This window comes from Ictidomys tridecemlineatus, unplaced genomic scaffold (genome assembly GCF_052094955.1).
Source record: "Ictidomys tridecemlineatus isolate mIctTri1 unplaced genomic scaffold, mIctTri1.hap1 Scaffold_133, whole genome shotgun sequence".
Lineage (NCBI taxonomy): Eukaryota > Metazoa > Chordata > Mammalia > Rodentia > Sciuridae > Ictidomys > Ictidomys tridecemlineatus.
Window position 1 is genome coordinate 42,949 of NW_027521194.1, and position 23,583 is coordinate 66,531.

The 23,583-nt window shown below is 38.9% G+C and overlaps 1 protein-coding gene across 16 annotated transcripts in view; it reads right to left on the reverse strand.

Annotated features, from left to right (window-relative positions):
* Window positions 1-23,583, reverse strand: part of LOC144372581 (transport and Golgi organization protein 1 homolog) — a 140,856-nt gene that overhangs the window by 40,674 nt on the left and 76,599 nt on the right. For 5 of the 16 annotated variants that reach the window (XM_078035920.1, XM_078035918.1, XM_078035921.1 and 2 more), the window contains 4 exons: window positions 6,111-6,225; window positions 5,593-5,688; window positions 5,166-5,319; window positions 1,718-1,883 (listed from right to left, as the gene is read on the reverse strand). The exons of 5 other annotated variants lie outside the window; for them this stretch is intronic. In XM_078035920.1, the coding sequence (XP_077892046.1) occupies window position 1,718 (1 nt within the window). In that variant the 5' untranslated portion in view covers window positions 1,719-1,883; window positions 5,166-5,319; window positions 5,593-5,688; window positions 6,111-6,225. Of the gene's footprint in view, window positions 1-1,717; window positions 1,884-5,165; window positions 5,320-5,592; window positions 5,689-6,110; window positions 6,226-15,422; window positions 15,498-23,583 lie in introns of those variants that run through there. 6 more of the 16 variants (XM_078035919.1, XM_078035923.1, XM_078035928.1 and 3 more) reach the window with 4 other exon arrangements.

Below are 23,583 nucleotides of genomic sequence, written 5' to 3' on the forward strand. Positions count from 1 at the left end.
AAATTGAGAATGGAACCACCATCTGACCCAGCTGTCCATCTCCTCAATCTATATCCAAAGGACTTAAAAACAGTATACTACAGGACACAGATGCATCAATGTTTACAGCAGCACAATTCACAATAGCTAAACTGTGGGACCAACCTAGATGCCCTTCGATAGATGAATGGATTAAAAACTGTGGGGTGTGTGTGTGTATGTGTGTGTGTGTATGTATACACACACATACACACACACACATACAATGGAATATTACTCAGCAATAGAAGAAAATAAAATCATGGCATTTGCAGGTAAATGGATGGAGTTAGAAAAGATAATGCTAAGTTAGCCAATCCCAAAAAACCAAATGCTGAATGTTTTATTTGATATAAGGAGGCTGATTCATAGTGGGATAGAGAGTGGGAGATGGGAGGAACAACAAGCTCTAGATAGGGCAGAGGGGTTGGAGGGGAAGGGAGGAGGCATGAGGTTATTAATGATGGTGGAATGTGATAATTATTATCCAAAGTACAGGTTTGAATACAGGAACTGGGTGTGAATATACTGTGTATACAATCAGAGATATGAAAAATTGTGCTCTATATGTATACGAATTATAATGCTTTCTGCTGTCATATATGAATAAAAATTTTTAAAAAAGGTCAGTAAAACCCTCTCACACCAGCCCAGATTGACTCCCTCTTGCTGATACAGGAGAACAGTCATTTTAAAAATAATCATGAGGAAAAAAAAAAAAACCCTTTCAAGTCTGAAATTCAAATATTTCACAACAGAAAATGGACAAAAAGATAAATATTGGGGCTAGGGTTGTAGTTCAGTGGCAGAGTGCTTCCTCAGCATGTGTGAGGCACTGGGCTCGATCCTTAGCCACCACATTAAAAAAAATAAAATAAGGGCATGCTGTCTATCTACAACTATATATATATATATATATATATATATATATATATATATATATATATATATATATATATATATATATATATATATATATATACAGAGAGAGAGAGAGAGAGAGAGAGAGAGAGAGAGAGAGAGAGAAGGGGGGGCCACCAAATTTGAGAAAAAAGAAAAAGGAAGACAAAATGATCTCCTACACCTCATGGGTCTTTTTTTTTAATATGTATTTTTTTAGTTGAAGTTGGACACAATGCCTTTATTTTTACTTTTGTTTTTATGTGGTGCTGAGGATTGAACCCAGGCCCTTGCACGTGCAAGGTGAGTGCTCTACCGCTGAGCCACCACCCCAGCCCCCCACCTCATGGGTCTTAAACGACCTAAAGCACATGACATAGTCAGTACTGTTTATGAACACAATAAATGTCCATAAATATCAGTTGCAATTTAAAAAACATTCTACTATTGAGAAGAGGAATCACTGTGCAAAGCACCACCATAAAGATAGGAGGTTTACCAAATAAACTCCAGAGAAGATTTCTGCGTCAAGGGAGAAAAGGTTCAAATTTAATCCTTGAGACTGACAGGACCATAAACATTAATATCATCACTTGGATTCAAAGTCCAGCTTCAAGGGAACAAGGATTACTCTGGTAGTTCTTGGACCAGGAATCCTTAAGAATGTTATCAGATGACTACAGGGCTGGGTAGGAAAGAAAGGTCCCAGAGCAGGACACAGGACTTCTCGTGGGGAGGCATCTCACTCACACCCTACCTTGAGGTGATGAAGTCACTGGCTCACCTAACCCCAACTCACTTCCTTCCTCCTGTTCTCTGATCCCTCCTCCAGCTGCAGGCAGGGCATCAGAGGCCCACTGGCTATTCTCTGTCTCTCCCAGGATGGACTCCAGGTCTACCTCCTCCAGGGTGCTCCCCTCAGAGGACAGCAGTTTATCCAAGCCAAATTTCAGTATGTCACTCAACTTGAATGAAGAAAACGAGAGATCCAGTTAGTTCTCATGAAAACACAGATGAGGATGTGTGACTTGCTAAGTGTCTAAATGATACCAGGTAATTCTTTCCCTGATGGACTTTCTTCTCTTCCATCACAAATGACACCTGCCAGGCTGTTTTGAAGTTGGATGAGGAATAAGCAGAGAGGTGATAAATGATGATCAGAGATGTTGACTTTGACAATTATTTACAATACCAAAAAAAATTTGGGCCTCCAATTTTTTTGAGGAGTGGGGGCAGATAAAATGATTCCAGCATCTTCTATAGCACTTCTCACCAGCATTTTTTACAGGCACTTCCAGCAGTCCTGAGAGAACTCAGAGAACCTGTTGGCTACCTTCTTACCTCTCCCACTGCCAAACTCTTATAAAGAGAAGGTGCCACTGAATACCTCATCTCACCATGAGCTGCCACCTGTCCTTGCCAAGCCGCTTTGCTACTACAGTGGTTTATGGGACCCACTTTGGCAAAACCATAACCACCCTGATCACCAGACCCAAAAGCCCTTTCTCAATTTCAATCTCCCTGGATAATCCTGCGGCACTCCCCATCCTGCCCTCTTGCTCCCCCTAGGGGATATACTCAGCCTACTTCCTATGGCTACAGGAACCAGAATCTTAGATAGTGTTACCTGGCTTTCATTTGCTACTTGCAACTCTCCACCTCCCTAAGTACTATCTCTTAGGAATTCTGAACCAATTGGGATCCACATCATGGGACTTCATTTTCATTTTGCCCTTTTAGATTTGGTTAATTATCTCTAGATTGCCTATTCTGTAACTTGGAAACTTTAGCTTGAAAATACCCGAGATGAAAACTATGGCTTTGGCATTTAGTACCCAAAACAGAAGAAAGCCAAGTATTTATGATGAGGCTCAGTCCATACTGGGACCCTTCCTCTTCCACTCCTTGGACTATGTCTCCTGGTTTCCCTCGCTACTGCTCACTCACAACATGTCTTTAAGGAACTACCCATTTTTTAAATGAAAACCACTTTATTATAGTAACTAAGAGCATGTAGTTGGAAGTTAAAGAGTGCTCGGATTAGAGTCATGAATCTGATGTTTGGAAAATTTCTTAAGATGGAGGTAAAGACAACGTCTATCTCATTTTTTTGTTATTCTTCTTCTGAAACAACTGGAAAAAGTGCATGTCACACAATGCTTAGCACACAGTACGAATTCAATAAGTGTTCACCGCATCTGTATCTGTTCTCTGTTTCTGTTGTGTTCTCCTTCTAAGACAAGGAACCTGCTTTCCTTTTTCAGGACTTCACTGCTCTATACTGCTTAGATTTATCAAACCAGAACCACGTCTTTTACTATTAGATTCTTTTAATAACTTAAAAAATGTCCTGCTGTATTTTGAGACAAGGCAGTGAGTTATCACCCTTGTTCCTGGCAACCATAAATAACTCACAGTCTGGTGGGGAGGAAAGAATCAAGACAGAACCAGAGTGTGATTTCTTGCCATGGCTTGGGCAGGAAGTCCCACCGAGGTCCTCTCCACCAGCCCATAGTTTGTACTGGCCCCAGGATCTGGTCCCATGGCAGAGTTTTTGCCTGTGCATTTCACAATGATGTGCTAGCAGCCAATGCCACAGGGAAACCCCTGACTGAATGCCTGGAGCTCCCTCCACTGGGGAAGCATCTCCTCTAACTCCTGACGCCTGTGCCTTCACAACAGCCCATGATGAGCTCCTCTCCCAAGGTCCTGTGAAGAAGTATATTTAGACACCTACAGTGTACACGCACCTCTCTCTCAAGCTTTCACCTTCCATTTGAAATTGCCTCTTCAATAGTGTGAAAATAAAATGCACAGCCTGCCCGGCCACCATGACAGATGAGCATGCAGAAGACTCAAAACACAAAAGGCCAAAGACTCCAGTTACTCTCTAAGATAAACTAAAGTCAAGCAAACAAACAAAACCTAGGGTTCTTCTTTCGAGTTCTAGTACCCCCAAATCTGTGACCCTTTCCTGCAGGTGAGTGACTCCCTAACAAAAACAGCACCTTCCCTGTCTGTAATGCTGATGAGTAAAGATACAGATGTGAGAAAACTGCCATTTTTAAACTCATGCTTGGGCTAGTTGTAAATTTGATGATTCTGCTTGTAATACTGTGTAATTTTTTCCCTTTCATATACCTCTTGAATTTTTTGTTTGATAAGCTGATCCTTTTAAAGCCTGGTTTTTCTTGCAAATTTTTCTAATTCCTTTCTTTTCTGAGTCTCCCTCTAACAATAATGTATATTGATTTTTACTACAAATTCTGTTGACTAAAGCCTACATTATCTTCATCTTTCTAATTTCTATCGCTGTCTTCCTACTTTCTACTCTCATCTTTCAGGCTTAAAGGCTTAAAGCCATCTTGGAACTTGCTCTCTCACACTGCCTGCCTCAAAACAATAGCCAACTCCTGTCATTTTTCTGCAGTTTCCTACAGCAGACTTTCCCACAGCTACTACCTTTTCTCAGACATTTATTACTCTCTTCATGCTTGAATCATACTAGATAATAGGGGTTGATCTCTCTGCATCTAATCCCTCAGAAGGACTTGGGGTATATTATAATATAGGTTCAATTTTATCTCAAAGGCTTCTGCTAAGGAATAACTCTAAACCTCCTACCAAAAGAGAGCTCTCTAGGATATTCTAAGCCAGCAATTGACTCCCATCTAATTTTTCCTTCTTCAACAAATTAACTCTAGTGCTTTCATCCCTATATCCTATAGCATAATTTTGAATTCCTAATCTTGTTCACTCATCTCTGAGTATGGAATGAGTACTGTAAGTCACTACTCAAAGCGTCTGGGATTAAGGAGGAGCTATGGAACTAATCATCACTGATTAAAAAAAAAGGAAGAAAAAAAAAGAACTTAAACAAATTCTCTCTGAGGTAACTCGTGGCACACTCATCTTTAGAAGCCATAAAGAGATTAGATCCTTGATGTTCAGTTACATGCTCAAAGTCATGCATCCAGTAAGGGATAAGATGTGAATTTCAATCCAAGTTAGATGGTTAAAAGCTCATTCTCTTTATTCTATTTTCTCTGCCTTTAAATGCCACCCTCATTTTTAGCTTGTATGGCACCTTGCATGTAGTTAGGTACTGAGAGGGTAAGAATTAGGCCAATGAAAAAAATGTGTAATTTGCAACAATGGGTGGTTAATGCTGGTCCTTTTTATTTGCATTCTCATCCAAAGATAGTACTGGTTATAAATCATGAGACTCTAAAAGGAACACATTTTACCTGGAGGTCAGGATCAGCCAAAGGTTTCTGGGCTCCCAGAGTAAAATGGTCTCTTTCTATGATCGTGTTGGTGAGCTGCAGTTTGGAGGCTGCTTTCCTATAAACTATTTCTTAAACAGTGTCTCGGCCAATCAGCCAGATCACTTTCACAGCCCTGTACGGGAGTCAAATGAGAGCAGTGTTAGAAGTCTGCAAAGCTGGGGAAAAAAGCATGCCAGGAAAATACACCCAAAAGGAAGCAAAACCAAATGCCACATTCAGGAAACAATGAAAAGGACACTGCTCATTGGGACCTGAGCATTTGTTAGAGAAATCTGGCCTCAACTTCTTCCTGAACTTTTCCCCAAAAGAGAAAGAGGAAGGAAGATGAAGTGACCACTATTGGGCCTTCATCTGTAGCCAGGATAACCCCTGGCAGGCATGTTACCTCAAGTCAAAGGGTAGCTGAACACAACTTTGTTTCCTCTTTGTGATACTGGGAACCCAATCCAGGAGAGCTTTACCATGAAGTTATAATCCTAGCCTTAAAAAAAAAAAAAGTTTTGAGACAGGGTTTAGGTAAGTTGCAAGGTTGGCTTTAAACTTGATCTTCCTGCTTGAGTCTCCCATGCTGATAATGATTACAGGCATGTGCACCCACTGGCTTTAACTTCATTTTTAAACTGAATTAGGATCTAACGTGAGAAACATGAACTAAATAAATTCTAAGTTTCTTCTAATCATTTTGGAATTTAACTCTTCTTTTCAACAAAGTGAGTCTGAACTGATCATGGGACCACTGATCCCCCAACATTGCTCTACAAGCCAGCAGCACAACGGGGTTCAAACCCAGTGGACTCTAACTCCAACGTGGCACTGTTGTCAGCACTACACGGTCCACCTTCCTCCCCAATCCACAGCTGCAAGCCACCAGAGCAGAAAGGTGCCAATGACTAACTCACTCACTTGTTCTGGCCAATTCAGTGAGCTCTGGCAGCTGCCCGCAAGTCATTTTGAGGATTAAAATCACTGTCAGAAAAAATAACAGTATCTGCTGCTTTTAAGTTCATGCCAACTCCACCTGAAAACCATACAAAAAAGGAGCATGATCAGCAACACACAAATAAGGAACTAGAAAACACACAAGGCAGGACTAGGTCCTACTGAAAATCTGAAATCAGTCCAACTGACTGGTTTCATCCTTCAAACTGAAATTTCTGCCCCAAACTTCAGGTTTTGACCACCCTACAGTGGTCAAAAGTGCTACCTCACCTTTCATTGCGTGAACTGGGAAAATTTAATTATCAAATATAACAGAATGAGAGGTAAGCAGAAGAAAAGGATGCTTAAGTTAATTGCACGAAGACATTTAATATTTGTTTGAAAACCTTAATTGGATTTTGCTTCAAACAGTCTGTGAATAAGGACACAAGTTCTTTCAGAAAACAGCTCCAAAAATAAGAGGTCTGGGGGCTGCAGTTGTAGCTCATACAATATGACAGGTCCTAGCTTAAGTAAGTTCTCTCGACTTTGTGATCTTTCATCCAATTTTTAAAAAATTACAGAAATGTCTTAGATGCCAAGGGCAAGGGTGGGAAAAAACAGAAGGTGTTAGACTCTACGGGGGAAAGGGGTAGATTCTCAACTTTCTTCAAAGGAATTCTCAAGAAATTTTATTCTAAGAAGAAACTAGGAAGAAAGGAGAAAAAGGCACAGGTGGAAAACAGTTTGATTTTTTTTCCTGAAAGGGTAGGTGTATCAGGAAGCCTATGGGCACACAGTTTCAGGGAAGGGAAGAACCAGTCTCACATCATACCATGGGAAGACGCTGAGAGCTAAGGTTCTAGAAGGAAACTAGAGAGTTCCCACTGATCTTTGACTAGGTTCTGAACACACACCCATTTTCTCCTTATTTTTCCATTAAAATGGTGAAATGTTTCATTTGTAAATGGCAAACACAGTAAAATGTTTGCTTTGGCATATGAGGGAAGAAAACTTCATTTGACAAAGAAAAGAAAATACTTTGAAAATGCTTTGAGATTTAATTAGCAAGTGACCTCACTCAGCACAGCACAGTCATTTGTCAGAAGCTTCCCTGGCTGTCCTTCCCCACCCCATCGCCACCCCTCCAATGCACACACTCTGTGTTATAGTGTGTTTTATGTTACCGAAAAGGCTCTTATATATAAATGTTTCCTTTCAAATACAAATAACTCTGACATGGTTACAGATGTTTAGTTTCCAATTAGCAGTAACCCTACACTCAAGAATGCCCCTCCTTTTGCTCCTGACCTTTAGCAAATGATGATTTCCCAAAGGAATCTGGCATCCATACAGGAGAAAGAATGGAAAGTGGGAAAAGTGCCAGAACTTTCTGCTTTCAGATACCCTATACTAGGGTACTCTCTAAACCCCATAACCAGGTTAAAAAGCAAAACAGAACTGCTCAAAAGGTAATGTAATTGCCAAAGAAGAAGCCATTTTTAAAGTAATATTTAATTAAATGACATTAATTATAAAGCAATGATTAAATGTAATTTCAACTTTCCTTCTAGTACAAATTGTTTAAATGAAAGGTTAGATGATAGTTGGATTTACATATATATATATATATATATATATATATATATATACATACTAAGCAAAAACACATTTCCAGGTTACCATTTTGCAAGCTATTGAGAGGAGGGAGCTGGAGTAGTGAGAAAATTTAGAACCTAGTGACTACCAGGATAAAAAATTGGAACATCTGGGTTTTCACTCTGCTTTGGACACTGAGTTTTTTGAGTTGGCAAGTCCCAGTAACCTCTGAGTCTCAGTCCAGTTGAGAGGCGTGCAGTAATCTACATCCAGCCCTTTGATGTGCTCTCCGGGAAGCGCTCCAAGAAGGTGCTTTGGAAACACAAAGTTGTTTCGATGCACTGTGCCCATGGCTTGCCAAGTGCTCACACTGTTGAACTGCTGGCCTCTAGGTAGCCCCAAAGAGAGATTTAAAATCATGGGGTAATTCTACACTGTTTTAAAAAGATATGATAATAAACTGATGACATGAAGACAAACAGGTTCTTTCTTTGTCCTCTATTAACAATGATGAGGAAGAGTTTCCAGCCTCTGTTTGTGCTGCACTGCTGGGGGTTGAACTCAGGACCTCACACCTGCCAGGCAAGTACCACTGAGCTATATCCCCTGCCCATCTACAGCCTTTCTGAAAAAAAGAATACCCTCCATCTCCCAGACTCCACTTCTTCTGTAAAGTAAAGCAAACAAATTGAGGTCTTGAAGGTCTTATAAACTTTTATCATTGTCTGAAAATCATTTCCTCAATAGCCCTGTGTGTACTCTAAGACTGTTCTGGGCATCTACAAAGCCTAAAAGACATGCAGATACTAATGCCTTTCAACTTCTAGTCTCTCACTCCAATAAATTCATTCCATGTTCACTTTATGTATTTATTTAAGATGTGGTTTTGCTATGTTGCCCAGTTTGGCCTTGACCTTCTGGGCTCAAGTGATCCTCTTGCCTCTAGCCGGGAACACAGGCCTGTGCAACCACACCTGGCCCAATGTTCATTTTAATCACATATTTGTTATCCTGGCATTGTGTGACAAGAAAAATGATGTATTTTTAATTACAATACTTGTATTCTGCAATTGTATAGTTCTTGGCAGTTTATGAGATGCCTGTATACCTGTAATCTCTTTACTATGCAACATTCCTGTAGGACAAGAGGGAATTAACAGGTGAAAAATAAGATAAAACTCAGGAAGGTTAGGTAGACCCCCTGTCAGGATGTGTAAGCAGCAGTGACCAGGACAGAATTGTGATCCATGGCTCCAAGGGAGAGTTCCTTGGCTACCCTAAGCTGTTGTTCACAACAGGAAGTTAAGGAAGCATAAAAGTATCTACCAGATATAAAAACACACGCTCATGCCAGGGGCAGTGGCACTCATCTATAATCCCAGCAGCTTGGGAGGCTGAGGCAGGAGGATCCAAGTTCAAAGCCAGCCTCATCAACAGCAAGGGACTAAGCAACTCAGTGAGACCCTGTCTCTAAATAAAATACAAAATAGGGCTGGGGATGTGACTCAGTGGTCGAGTGCCCCTGAGTTCAATCCACCTTCCCAAACACATACACACACATTCATTTACAAGAATATGGAAAATCTCCAAATAAGTTCAGTTTTTTATAAACATTTTCAGGATTATGAAAACACACTGGAGCCTAATATAAACTATGGACTTCCTCAAAAGAGAGACTTATGAACATGTATATGTACACACACACACACACACACACACACACACACACACACACACACTTTCCCATATAGTTTATCCAGGTCAAGAATCCCCAGATTCTTTGGCACACACTGGATGGCCACACAGTGTGGCAGTCAGGTGTGTGCTCTATTTCATGTGATATAAAAATGGAATTAGGACACTGCTCACGGGGAACCACTAGCTCAGGGAATACATGCTGGTCACAAATCTGTGGTACCCACAGAGACACACATGCTATGGAGAAGGATAACAAAGGGAAGTGGGAGAGAGAGTTGGAATGGCTTTCTGGAGGAGAGAGTACCAAGGTATATATCATCCTTCCAACCTTTGTACCTAACACTTCAGATACCAGGCAAGTTTAGAATGCAGTATTCTGAGCACAGGAGAACTATTCTGCCGAGACCATTCTAATTTCCCCTTTCACAGGGCGCAGCAGAGTACTTATAAGGTGTTTCCCCTTGTACATTCACCCTTTGAATTGTTCCTTTCCTAAAGAATTCAAAGGTTAAGTGGCTGCAGAGCACCAAAAGTGTTTCTGCCCACCCAACCTATAGGGAGATCCGCTAAGTACCCACAGCAACCTCAGTCTTTGAAAGTCTTAGTTGGTTTCAGGCTCTAGCCAATATCCTCTTCGACTCTTCCTCACTAACATAATTATTAATGCTCCCCTGGTTCCTCCTTAATCCAAGACCCTACCTCCAGTGCTGAGCTTTGATTTTTAGGCTATACTCTCTATATAGTAGAGGTCCCCAAAGTTCAGATGATGATGGACAGGAGCCCCGACTTAATCAAAGTTAGCACTTTGGGAGCTGAGCTGAGTTCAAATAAGCTGTGTCTGACTATCCTCACGATACCTACTGAGGGAATTCAAGAATGCCTGACCATTAATATTTCTCATATGGTATGGCTGCCTGGTTTTGGAAAATGGTCACCCACTGGCAACCCACAATTGGGATTACCCTTTTGCTGAAGGTAGGGTAAGACTAAGCAGCCTCCTGGTCATACTGCTCATTTTGGGTTTTGTTTGTTTTTTAAAAAAACTTTCTTCCTATATTTATTTTGTCAAGCCAACTACCATTTAATCTGTAATTCCCTGAACACTTGCAATGAATGTCCTTTCACCCTTGCATCCTTGGGAAACATCTCATCTGAACTCTGCTAAGGAATGACCTCAGAGTCAATCACTGTGCAGGTACTGCACTTGAACAGTTGGCTTTCAGAGCAGGGGAGGACTCATCTACCTTTCCCACAGTATCCCTTGGGCCATCATGTCTACTAGAATGAAATGATCTTGAGAGCAGAAACAGGATCTTCATAGAGCACACAGAACAGGAGTCAAGAACATGTTCTGGAATCCAGCAGACCTAAGTTTAAATCCAAGTCCTACCACTTAATACTGTGTGACCCTGTACAAGCGAGTAAACTTTCTAAATTCTTCATATACCACATAGGGCCTTGTAAAAATTAAATGAGATAAAGCATGTAAAACACAATGCCTATCAGACAGTGATCAAAAAGTGGTAGCTATTATCAAATCTAGTAAGTGGAATAATGTGAAAACTTAAAACCTCCATTAACATATATACACTCTCTCTATTTTTCTCCAGTGTTCTGTCTCAACAACTGTCCAGGAAACAGCCCTGCCTGTACCAAAGAGGCTCTTCATGCTTACTACACCTACCCTTCTCCCTCCTCACCAAATGAGCTGCAACAAGGGGCAGGAAGCTGGGGTTTCTTTGGCACCTACTGACTATTCTCTGGGTTCAGAGTCCAAATCTATTTTCTGTTGATTCTGGTGATATTCCACAAGACTTCTTTTTCATGTGGTTTAAATCTTGCACTGAGGAAAGCATGTGCTTTTAAAAGCATGTGTATATACATATACATGTATAAAAAAGAGAAATACTAAACAAAATAAGTTTGTATCTAGTGAATGTGAAAAGGCAGTCATTCTCTGTGTTTTGGTACTATTAACCATGTTGCAATTCCAGGCATCCCTAAAACCATTCTCTGCATTCTTGGAGAATACAGCAATGGTCAAGGTTGCCAGATTCTCTACTTGTCCTTCCTAGACCCATTTTCAAGTCATCAAAAGATCTACCACCACCTGAACTAATTGCTCCTTTCCTGTAACTCAAAAAAGTTGCATTTACTGTAATTGTGCACTCTGCACAGCTCATGAATTTCTTTATTTAAATATATTTCTTAGAAAAGCAGTGGATTCAGAATTTTTCAAGTTTGATTTTCTAAAGTCCTTCATTTGGGTATTAAGGGGAAAGTAAGAACAGTAGAGAGTACTGAGCTAAAAACTGTACATCTCCAGAAGTCTGGGTGGAAAGCCTTCTAGATCTAACAAACAAAATAAAGCAAAAATTATTATGCTTTTGGGGCTGGGATTGTGTCTCAGTGGTAGAGCGTTTGCCTAGCACAGGCGGGACCTGGGTTCGATCCCCAGCACCACATAAAAATAAAGGCATTGTGTTGTGTCCATCTACACCTAAAAAAATAAATATTAAAAAACAAAACAAAAAAAAACTATTATGCTTTTGAGGTAGAATGTTTAGTGTAAATCTCTGGACCTACCAAGTAGCTCAAAAGTAATACTGCTCTTTAAAAATTAAGACTCTTATCATGTTAAAACCTTTCTAAAGTATACTTTTATGGCAGTGACATTTTATGCTGACAATAATAAGCAATGATAGAATATTTTAAAACTTCAGTGCATGACCAATTGGGAGAAGCTAAACAGCAGCCTGGGCCTTAGCAGATGCATGATTTTGAGGCCACCTTGACTCTGGCTCTCAGTTACCAAGGCTTTTGTCCAGGCTGATCTGCCACAGAATATAAATTCTAGGCTATGAAAATGGGAGCTGCCAGGAGCTGGGGAGTGGTTTCCATCACCTTGATATATCTCTCTCTTTTTTAAAAATTAATTTATTTTAATTGGATATATATGACAGAAGAATGCATTTGGATTCATTGTACACAATTGCAACACAACTTCACATTTCTATGGTTATACATAATGTAGCAAGAACTGGGCACAGCACTCAGCCACATAATGTAGCAAGGACACAAGGTCACAGAGATAATGGCTGCTAGCATTCATGCCATTCCTTTTAGTGCAAGAAAATAAAGTAAGGGAATTTTTCCACCAAAGAAAGGGAAAGGTTTACAGTGTGGTAGTTATTTTTAAAAGCTTTTGGAAGAATGTGTTTTAATTATTTAGAATTACAGCCAGGGGCTGGAGGTGTAGCTCAGGAGGTAGAGCACTTGCCTTGTATGTGCAAGGCCATGGGTTTAATCCCCAGTATGGGGGCTGGATAAAAAGCCACAAAACAGAATTACAACCAGGTATAGTGAAACATACCTGTAATCCTATCTATTCAGGAGAATTATGCAGGAGGATAGCAAATTCAAGAGCAGCTGAGGGAACATAGAGAAACCTGTCTCAAGCTCAGTGGAAGAGCACTTGCCTAGTATGCCAAGGCTCTGGTTTCAACCCCCAGTACCCACCCCACACACAGAAAATCGGAATTACTAACATTCCTTCTCCTCCTTCTTCTTCCTTTTTCTTTGTGCAGAATTGGGAATTGAACCCAGGGGCACTCTACCACTGAGCTGCATCCCCAACACTCTTTGTTGTGTTGTTATTGTTGTTTTGCAGTAAGGGAGATTGAACCCAGGTATGTCTTACCTCTGAGCTACTCCCCTGCTCCTTTTTACTTTATATTTTGAGACAAGATCTCACCAAATAGCCCAGGTTGGCCTTGTACTTGTGAACTTCCCACCTCAACCTCCAGAGATCCTGAGATTATAGGCATGTGCCTATCATGATGCCCACTGTGTCAAATATTTCTTAAATAAATGAAAGGATGCATGATTTCTGTATATTAATCCCTTATTACTTATTCTTATCAAAACAGAGATGAAGTATGAAAATTATGTTTCATTTAAATTTTTTCATCATTTTTTGCCTAGACAACAACAAATGCAATTTTGAAAATAAATCCATTGATTATCATGGGGTGATACTTTTAAGTATTTTATCCCACTTTTATACTCAGATAAACCCTATACAACAAGTACACAACATTATAAAAATATATGTTGGTTTTTCACTTTAGTGGGAACATGTACAAAATGATGAGTCCAAATAAAACATAACCACAACCAAATAAAAGGCCTTATACTGATTTCTTTCTGTCATGACTGTGGATGTGGAATCCTTTACAAGCAATTTAGCCCACTAATTCCAATGGTTAGAATTCGTATTTGCAGACCCCATTCACAATGAATTGACAGCCTAAATATGTTTTCTACCAATCCAATTAGTCTTTAACAAAACAAAGTCTTACAGCTTTATAAAGTACTACCTTTTAAAAGGCAAATCAGTCACAGGACTTTGAGCCAAAGGCATCCACCAAATTGTAATCTTTCTTCAAAATATAGAACCCATATCATACTGGGCTAGGTTACACAAAGGATTTGGCAATGTCCCCTGCTGTCCTCTATCATCATTGATCACTTCAGGTCAAATTACCCTTCAGTCACTTGAAGTATCATATTTATTTAGAGAGAAGTTCAAAATGCCTGAATAAAAATCTTTAATATTTTTAATGACAAGCAAAGATAAACATAGGTCAGAATCTTCATGGGCTTAGGAAAAAATAATAAGTCATCAGCTTTAAGGGACTATTTTGGTCATGTGAAACCTTCTCATGAAGCAGAAACACATGGTTTCCTTTGTGTCTCTTTTAAGTGAGATTACTTTTGCAACATCCTAAAATTAAAATATTAGTATCTAACAATGTAGCCAGAGGCAAGTTACATAATGTCCTCTCATATTCCCTTCTGTAAAAGGTTATTTTAGGAGAAGTGATCTCTACAGTTTCCTTCAATAACAAGATCCTATAAATCAATGGGCATTTAAACAGTCCAGGCAGATGGCTATCTTTTTTTTATTATTATTATTCTCACATATCTTCATGGTCTCTCTTGACTTGTTCCATTGCTTAATCTCATAATAATATTGATGCTGATAATAAAAATTTTATGCCTAACACTAACCATACTCAATCTCCTTATAGTTGGAGCCAACATCCTCCAGTTTGGGCAATCTGTGGAGTTGGAGAATAAATGACCAGTGTTTTCTACATACAGGAAAATCTTTCATTAGCTCTACTGAAATCCTGTCATTAAAGCACCCCTGACTCTTCCCATCCAAGGGCCACAACAACCCAAGTCCTTTAATCACAGAAAACCTCCTCTCTAGAATCTAGTTAATTATTTTACCTCTACAGAGAGTTGAATTAATCTGTCCAATACCATCAGCAAAAACAATGATTGGTGCTACTGCTGGATGAGAGAAATTTGAGCATTTCTTTTAATATGATTGCTCTGTAGAGATTGCAATTGTTTTTGCTGAAGTTAATTAATGCCCCGAATGACCTTCCTCATATTTCGTAGCAATACTTCAAGCTAAAATCAGAAAGAATGACTTTTTAAAAATCATAAAGTACAGGAAAAGTCTTGAAAAATCCCAAGAAATTGCACTTTTTTTGCCTGGAAAAAATAGCACAAAAGAGCAAGGGATACTAAGATGTTAGCAAGAGACCCATCCCAGGGAAGATATCTTCTCTCAAATGAAAACTTCAGTTAGGTAAACTGAGTCATACTTCTGCATGCCTACAGTATCCCAAATAGACTACAGCCAGCCCTTTTTAAAATAAGTCCAGGGAAAGTTTTACATCCTCCTTTGGTTGACCCATGCCCATGTTTAGACTGCCACAGTCAAAAAGTACTTCCTTCTGTGTAAGTAGACTCCTTCTTGCTATAATTTAATTTTGTTTTTCTGGTTCTACATGCCAGAGAAATAAATGAATCTATGCCTAAAAGATTTGGTCCCAGAATACACTCGAAATAACAAAACAAACAACCCAGTTAAAAAAAATGGGTCAGGGGCTGGGGATGTGGCTCAAGCGGTAGCATGCTCACCTGGCATGCGTGCGGCCCGGGTTCAATCCTCAGCACCACATACCAACAAAGATGTTGTGTCCACCGAGAACTGAAAAATAAATAGTAAAAATTCTCTCTCTCTCTCTCCTCTCTCACTCTCTCTTTAAAAAAAATGGGTCAAAGCTCTGAACAGACACTTCAACAAAGAAGATATATGGATGGCACATAAACACATGTAAAAGATGGTCAAGATCCCCAGTTGTTTGGGAAGTTCAAATTAATACCCCAAGTAGACATAACTACATACTCACTAGAAAGGCTAAAATGAAAAACATCGAGCACACGAAGTGTTGGCTAGGACATGTAACAACTGGAACTCTCATACTCTGTTGGTGGGAATGTAAAATAATACAATCACCTTGGAAAACAAATTGTTCAATTTCTTAAAGTTAAACATACACCAACCATATAGTTGAATGGGTATTCCACTTCTGTATGTTTACTCTAGAGAAATGAAAGCACGTCTAGAATATGACTTGTACATGAAATCTTCATAGCAACTCATTTATAATGGTCCCAAATTGGATACAAGATAAATGTCTAAAATGGTTGAGTACATAAATAAACAGTTGCCTACATAAATAAATATATGGTAGATCAATATGATGGAATTCTATTTGATGATAAAAAGGAAAAAAAATCATGGGTATGTGTAACAAATGGCTGAATCTCAAAATAATTAGGCTGAGTGAAAAAGTCAGACAAAATAGAACGCGTACTGTATGATTTAATTTACATGAAATACAAAGAAGTGCAAATTAACTTAGAGTGACAGAACCCGGAACAGCCAATGCCAGCAATGGAGTGGCTGTGTAAGGACTACAAAGGGTGAAGGATATGTTCACTATCTTGACGATGGTGATGGTTTTAGATTGTATATAAACTTATCAAACTATACATTTTAAACATGTGCAGTTTATGTCAGGCCTCACTGAAACTGTTCTTAAAGAAAATCCTATCATATCCACTAGAAAAGTTGAGGTATAATCCTGTCTTCTTTTCTCTTCTCTTCCTCTAGCCCTATCTCTGGAACATCCTGTCTTCTCTCCCTCAGATTAAACAACTCCAGTTATTTCTTTTAAACTTTTCCAACCAGAATTAACTTTTCCTTGTGCTCTCTTAAAAAATCAAATCAATAAATACTTAAGTCCTAATAATCACATAAGAACTAAAAACCAAAAATGTTTTTAGGACAATGTTCTGAAACTTCCACATGCTCTCTTCTAGACAATCTCAGAGAGATTAAGTAACTTGCCCAAGCTCATAAAGGAAGTGAGTGAACAAGCTGGATTCAAAGTCAGGTGCCTCTAACTCAAAAGCCTACACTAGGAGCTGGGGTTGTGGCTTAGCGGTAGAGCGCCCGCCTAGTACATGTGAGGCCCTGGTTTCGATCCTTAGCACTACACAAAAATAAATAAATAAAATAAAGGTATTATGTACAACTAAAGAAAGAAAGAAAGAAAAAAAGCCTACACTAATATTGAAACTGATGCACTCCAATTCTAAGGCATTTTTACCATCAAAGAATTGAGCAATAATATATATTAAAAGAAATTCAGCTGTATTACTTTTAAGTGTACATACAACTCAAATTATTCAACCAAGAGATGCCAAATCTGATGGACCGTCTTCAATAAACTCATCTGCATTTGGTGGTACAATTTTCTATGTGAGCTATTAAGGTAAAACAGATTTTCTCTTCTTCTTGAGTAGATTAAACCAGTTTTATATATTAAATACCCCCCAAAGTTGCCTTTTCCATAGCAAAAAGGTAACTTTGATTCAAACCAGTTTGAATCATTCCAAATTCTGAAAAAACCAAGCCAAATCAGTGACTGTCCTCACTGGATATAGTCCAAATGAATGCACAATGGAAACAGCTGTGCAAAGTCCAAAGATGAAACAAAAATGAGCACACACACGTACCCTGCCACTAATTAAAAATGTACTAGTGTTACAAGTATACAGTTTCAGTGGTGGTGTTATCTTTGTTCAGAAGCATGGTACATTATTGTAAAGCTGAAGCTATCTAGCATTTAATTAGGTTACTGATTATGGGGAGACTCATATTACCTTCAAGTCTTTTCCTGGATTGTGACCATGCCTTAATGTATTAATTTCATGATGACTACATTTTAAGATGGGGCACATTTAAATGCAGAGTACTGGTCACATTCTCCAAAATGTCCACATGATAAGATTTTAGCTATGTATAGTTTGAGACATTTATTAGAAAAAAAATCACTGTTAATTCTCACTCCTAATTTTAATAGTCAAGAGATATTTTATATTGCATTTTAAGTATAAGTTAGCATTTCACAGTCTTCACCCAAAGTATAAATACAAATATCAACAGAAACAAAAAAATCATTAAGTGACATTCTGTATTTCCATTTGTGTCCAATCAACTAATAAATTCAGCCTTAATGCACTATCATCTTACTCCCTAGCTCTCCTTTATGCCTATCAGAAATAAAATAAAGTCAGTGTAAAATGTATGAGTCATTATTCTTCAGTCATGCCAAAGCCATAACCTTTAACCTAAGATTACAAATAAAGTGCTATGTGTGAAATTCAATACTGTTTTAACTTTTGGGTGTTGAGGTCTAATAAATATAACATTTCGGAAGAAAATTAAAACATTCTGGATCAATTCCATTCATTTTCATGATTTCCTCAGTAGATTTCTACGGCTTTGACTAAGCTTGCTAGTGTGCAGATCTGGGATGAACTGATGAAGTTTGGCATCATTTAGTTTATAATCTGTATCACCAGTTAGTACAAGGCACAGAAATGTTCATTCCCCTATGCACTTCAAAGTACTTCATTTATTATCTAAACAGTTATTCTGACAAAACCATTAGTCAAGAAGAAAGTAAAGATATATTATTTTTTAAATGATGCAACTTTCACACCAGACTCCTTTAACCACCCATGCTATTTCTGGCAAAGTTTTTATTTCCTAAAGAATACATCCCCTGTCGCCATTCCAATTTTTTCTTGCCTATGAAAAGGCCAGGGCTAGTTTTTAATTAGTTTTCACTCAAAGTGAGCTTTTATATATTTCAAGATTTACCTTAACTTTTCCTTAAGTCCCTCATTTTTCTAGCCTCTTCTAAGGAAATACTAAATTAAATATGAGCAAGCGCCTGCAAAAATCAAATTGACTTTATCAGCTAACTTCAAGTGATGACAGCGATGAACCAGGAGACATGCACACAAGGTAAAAACAAGACACTTTACATTGGAGCTCTGAGCGAGGGCTTTTGGAGTTAATAAGAACTAAGTTTCATGATTTAGAATGAGGTATATTCTCTTATTCGCTTTTTCTTTCTTTTATTCTTCAAATTCGTACTGCAGGTATATTACCAGATAACATGCTTGTAGGATTTTGTCTTATGAAAAACACAATGTTCTGGTCTTCAGAAGCCCACATCACCAGTGAGCTGAGAGGGTGGGTTGAATTATGTCCATAGTCTTGTTAGCTAAGATGGGTTGCGCTGCAGACCAAACCGAATAAAACAACATGAGGTCAGATATGAACTTGTTTAGTAAAGAAACATAACTTTGTCAACCATTTTAGCCATTTTTAGGAATACAGTTCAGTGGCATCAAGTATATTTACTAAAACTACCAAGTAGTATTACTTTAGATTCAACTGGACTCCAGCCTCAATGTCTGGATATACAATCACTGCTTGATGCTCATGGCTTCACAGAGATAAATGCCATTCTATTTCCAGGTAACTTCCTCAATATTTAGAGCCAGAGCTCAATCAGCACAGTATAGTTGTCTACTGAGGAGAGGAATAGGCTGCCCAAACCAAGCATTTGTCTATTTCCTTCCAGATGAAGATAGAAACTTTGATCTTCTCTTCCTTGCCATTAAGCAAAGAAGGAACCCACTATTTCCTGACCTTTGGGAGTTTTGCAAACTTCAGACTGCAGTTCAGAACACAGATAAGAAACTGTCCAAGAAAAACATGCCCCAAATGAACAGGATATAAACAAAGCTGTAATGAGGTAATTAATGGTAGGGACTTGACTCCCCTCACTTTGCTTCTCTGATAACAATCTGGCATTTTATCAGCATCCTCTTTATCTGGAAGGATTCACTATGTTCTGCTGCCTGGAACTATTCTGGGAGGGGACAAAGACATGCTTTCATCTTGGAAAGGAAATGGAACTACATCTAGAAGGGGTAAGGAAGAGTCAAAGCCGTAAAAAGACCTCCAAGTCTTTGTTTGACAGAAGGGAGAAGTAAATGGAAAATAGGATGCCCTGTTTCCCTGAAAGCATAGAAGCAAGTTCTAATGGGAAAGAAGTCACAGAGTCCTCAGCCAGGCCACAAGAGTGATGACTGTGCTTCCTGCCTTTGTTCCAATTCTGCACCTTCTCCCCATTGTCATCTAATTATCTTTCTTTCAAAACCAAAGAAACTTAAACTAATTTATATCATGGCATAAGTGACTATAATAACATAAAAGTCATTTACCTCCCACTGTGATGTCCATTTTCTTAGAAGGGATGAAATCCAAATACTAAAAGAATAAAAGTCTACCTGAGTCTTTAAGACCTGGCTTAAGATGAAGGCTGCATTTGAGATATCTGGGTGGGGAGAGGGCACTGCCTAAGATTTCTCAAGTCATTTCACACAGGTTGTTACTACATTGGGCAGGGTGTGTGATAAAGCTGGCCCTGGTCAATGACTAGAGTGGGTTTGATCTGGCCCCTCTAATGGTTTCACTTCTAAGAGAAAAGGGAACTGTATGGGAGAATTAATTTATAGTAAAGAATGACGCCTTGTTTCCCCTCCAAAACCTGGCCTCTCCACTTAAATCTCACAACAAGCAGCCATGGATTGGTTATGGAAGAACTTGGGAAAAATAGGGCTTTGAATTCCCTATCCTATTTAGGCCTCAGGAATATTTATTCAAGGTTGAGCCAGGGTATCTGGCCAATGCCAAACCCACAGCCTGGGTTTTCTAAATCAGAGTGTGGATTGCCCAGTGACACTAGTTCCCTTCTGTCAGGCTGAGTAGCAATCCTGTGGAGTAACCTATGTTCATACTCAGGGCCCTGGTGACAATTCACAGTGCTTCAGGTAAGGAGTAGGGCATAAAGAAGTGGCTCTGCTGGCTGGCTTTCAATAGGGAGTTCTACCAGGACATGGTATTCTAAGGCTGCCACTTTAGAGATGTGTTCAACCAGGTAGCAGAATGCTGATCCTTCTCTAGTCTTTCTCCTATGTCCAGTTTCAATCTCTTATGAATTAAATTCTTAAATATCTTAAATCATGTAGTTTTTAAAAAAAGGTTAAAGAAAATAATTGTATTATATTAATTATATAATACTGAAGCTTAGCAAGAAAACCTGTTTCTCTTCACTAGATTTATACAAGTTATAGTAAGTATAAATGAATTCTACTTCACCGAAATGGAGCTGCACCTTCAACTCTCATTTCACAGGAAAGAAGGAATCTTTGTGGGAAAATAAATAAATAAGTAGCCCGGCAAGAACCAAACCAATACTACTCACCCATCACCCACACAGACAGCTCAAGGGACTCCCTAGATTCATGTTTGAAAAGTTTCCAGCCACTGCTTTGAAAATTATTTCTTTTCTGTGTGACACATCCTTCAGTAACACTTCAGTTTTTCCTTGGCTACCTAGATATATTTCCATAGTTTATGCCAAAACAGATGACTTCTTCCTGTACAGTTCTAATAATCAAAAAAGAGCAGATTTATTTGTAGAGCAGCACCTTTCATACAAATATATACTTTATTAATGCTCTCACTTTATATACTGAGCAGAAAAATCTCACTACTGGGGTCATGCCTAATTTTCTTTCTAAGGCTGAACTAAAGTTTCCCTATGGGGGCTGGGGTAGTGGCTCAGTAGTAGAGTGCTTGCCTAGTGTGAGGCCCTGGGTTTGATCCTCAGCACCACATAAAAACAAAAGCATTGTTTCCATCTACAACTATATATATACATACACACACACACACACACACACACATATGATATTTATATAGAAATATAAAATTTTCCTATGTGTCTAAGAGTTTTCATCTACAGCTGAGAGAAATCTTTGATTTCTTGTAGCTGGTAGTCGGGGCACAAATGGCCTAGCCAAGTGTTCTCCCTGCTGCCAAAAGCCTCAGAGGAGCCTACCTCGCCCTCAGTGTGCCCTCACCTCAAGTTGGTGAAGGAGGGAAGTGGGACTAAGCACAAGGAAAACTCAAAACTAAGGAACCAAAGGAGGTTTTAACCACTTCATAGACCTTACGATCAGCCAAATGCTCCTGTTATGTATCTGTCAGAGAAGTTCCCCAAAGTTACTACCTGCAATTTGGAGTAACATTAGTAATTTAAACACATCACTGATTCAGATTTGAGTTTTTCCAAATCAGTTCAGAATTACCATATAAGAAAACATAGGTAATTTTATAAATTTTCATTGAAAGCCTTGTGATTCTATTTTCTAAGAGAATAAAAACAGGGATGATCAGAAAGGTTACTGTATGTGAAAGTACTTTGTAAATTTCAAATTCTACATAAATTTTTGTTACTATTGCTTTTTTCTTTCCTTTTAGCAACTCTGGAGATTCTCAAAAATTATGTAAGATTTCAACAGTGGAAACTTAACATGACACACTGAAGACAGGAAACATTTTTTAATGGTTTAAAAGATATGCATAAATAGCAACCCACAAATAATCTCATTAAGATTTTATGCTTCTTAGCCTCAAGCCACATTTTCTATTTACTAAGACACTTATAACTGCAATGACCCATGATTTCCTATACTAAGGAAATTTTCTTTTGTAAGAAATTCTCAGAACTTCAGTTAAGCCAGTTTTATTTAGCAACCTGTCAAAACCACTTGGACCTAACTGCAACTTTTTCTTTTTTTTCTGTGGATTTCAGATTAGAAAAAGAGACCACTGCCAATGCAATGCCCAAGGGGGCAAGTGTTTCAAGAAAGAAAAGTCTAAATATTTGTTATTCAAAACCACAGGTTAACTCTGGCACGTGGAGAACTAGCTTGTCTTACATCACAGAGCATCATGGATAGCTAGTGGAAGGACTTGCTATGGGGTGAGGAGTTAGGATAGCCAAGACAGTGGCAGATGGGTTCTGGAGTCAGATCACCTGGATTCAAATCCATGCCTTATCACTTACCAGCAGACTGAGGTAGGGCATATTTCTAAATTTTCTTCTGCCCAGCCTTTGCCCTCCCTCAGTAATAATAACAATGATAATAAGCTCACAGTGACTTTTGTGATGATTAAATGAGTTAGTATGTGTAAGGTTCTAAAACAGTGCCTGGCCCATGGTAAACATTTGCTAATTGTTTTCATTAATCACTAATTAGGATGAAAAAAATCAGAGTACAAAAGATAGGGACAAGAAGTGTCACAGCACATCATGACAGAACCCTGGGTCTGACTCAACACTGCATTTTTCTAGTGCCTGACACTTTGATGTTCCCAATAAATATCTGTTGAGTGAGTGACTCATAGTCCCTGACTCCTTCCACAGTCATTTTTTTCACTGTGGACACATTAGATTTATTCCTTCTGGACTCTGGAGTGTCATCTTTTTTTTTTTATCTCCAAAGAAAGTTACCAATGCCTGCCACTTGCTACCTCAAACTGATGATAATCAATATAAGAAAAAAAAAATCATTTCACACTCCCTAAAGGGCTTTGGGAAGAAAGTGATATATATATTTTTAAAGACAAATGTTCCTTTGTTATTGAGTAGGCAGGAGGGCTGGGCGTGTAGCTCAGTGGTGGAGTGCCCCTGAGAGGTACAGTGCCTAGCAGGCATCAGGTCTGGGTTCCATTCCCAGCACTAGAGGGACAAAAAAAATGAAGAGAAAGAAGAAGGAGGAGGAAGAGAAGGAAGAGAATAAAAGAAAAGAAAACCAAGCAAGCATGAGCAGTCAGTTACGGTGGAGAAGCCTCTGTGAGTCCAGATTCCATCATTTTCTTTGGAGAAGGGAACTTCTGCCAGGTGGATGGAGTGTGATGTCAGGCATTACATGTGACGAGGAGAGGACTGGATGTTCAGCCCTCAGTGTGCCAAGGTAACTGAAACTGCTAACTTATGGGTGCCTGTGGCACAGGCAG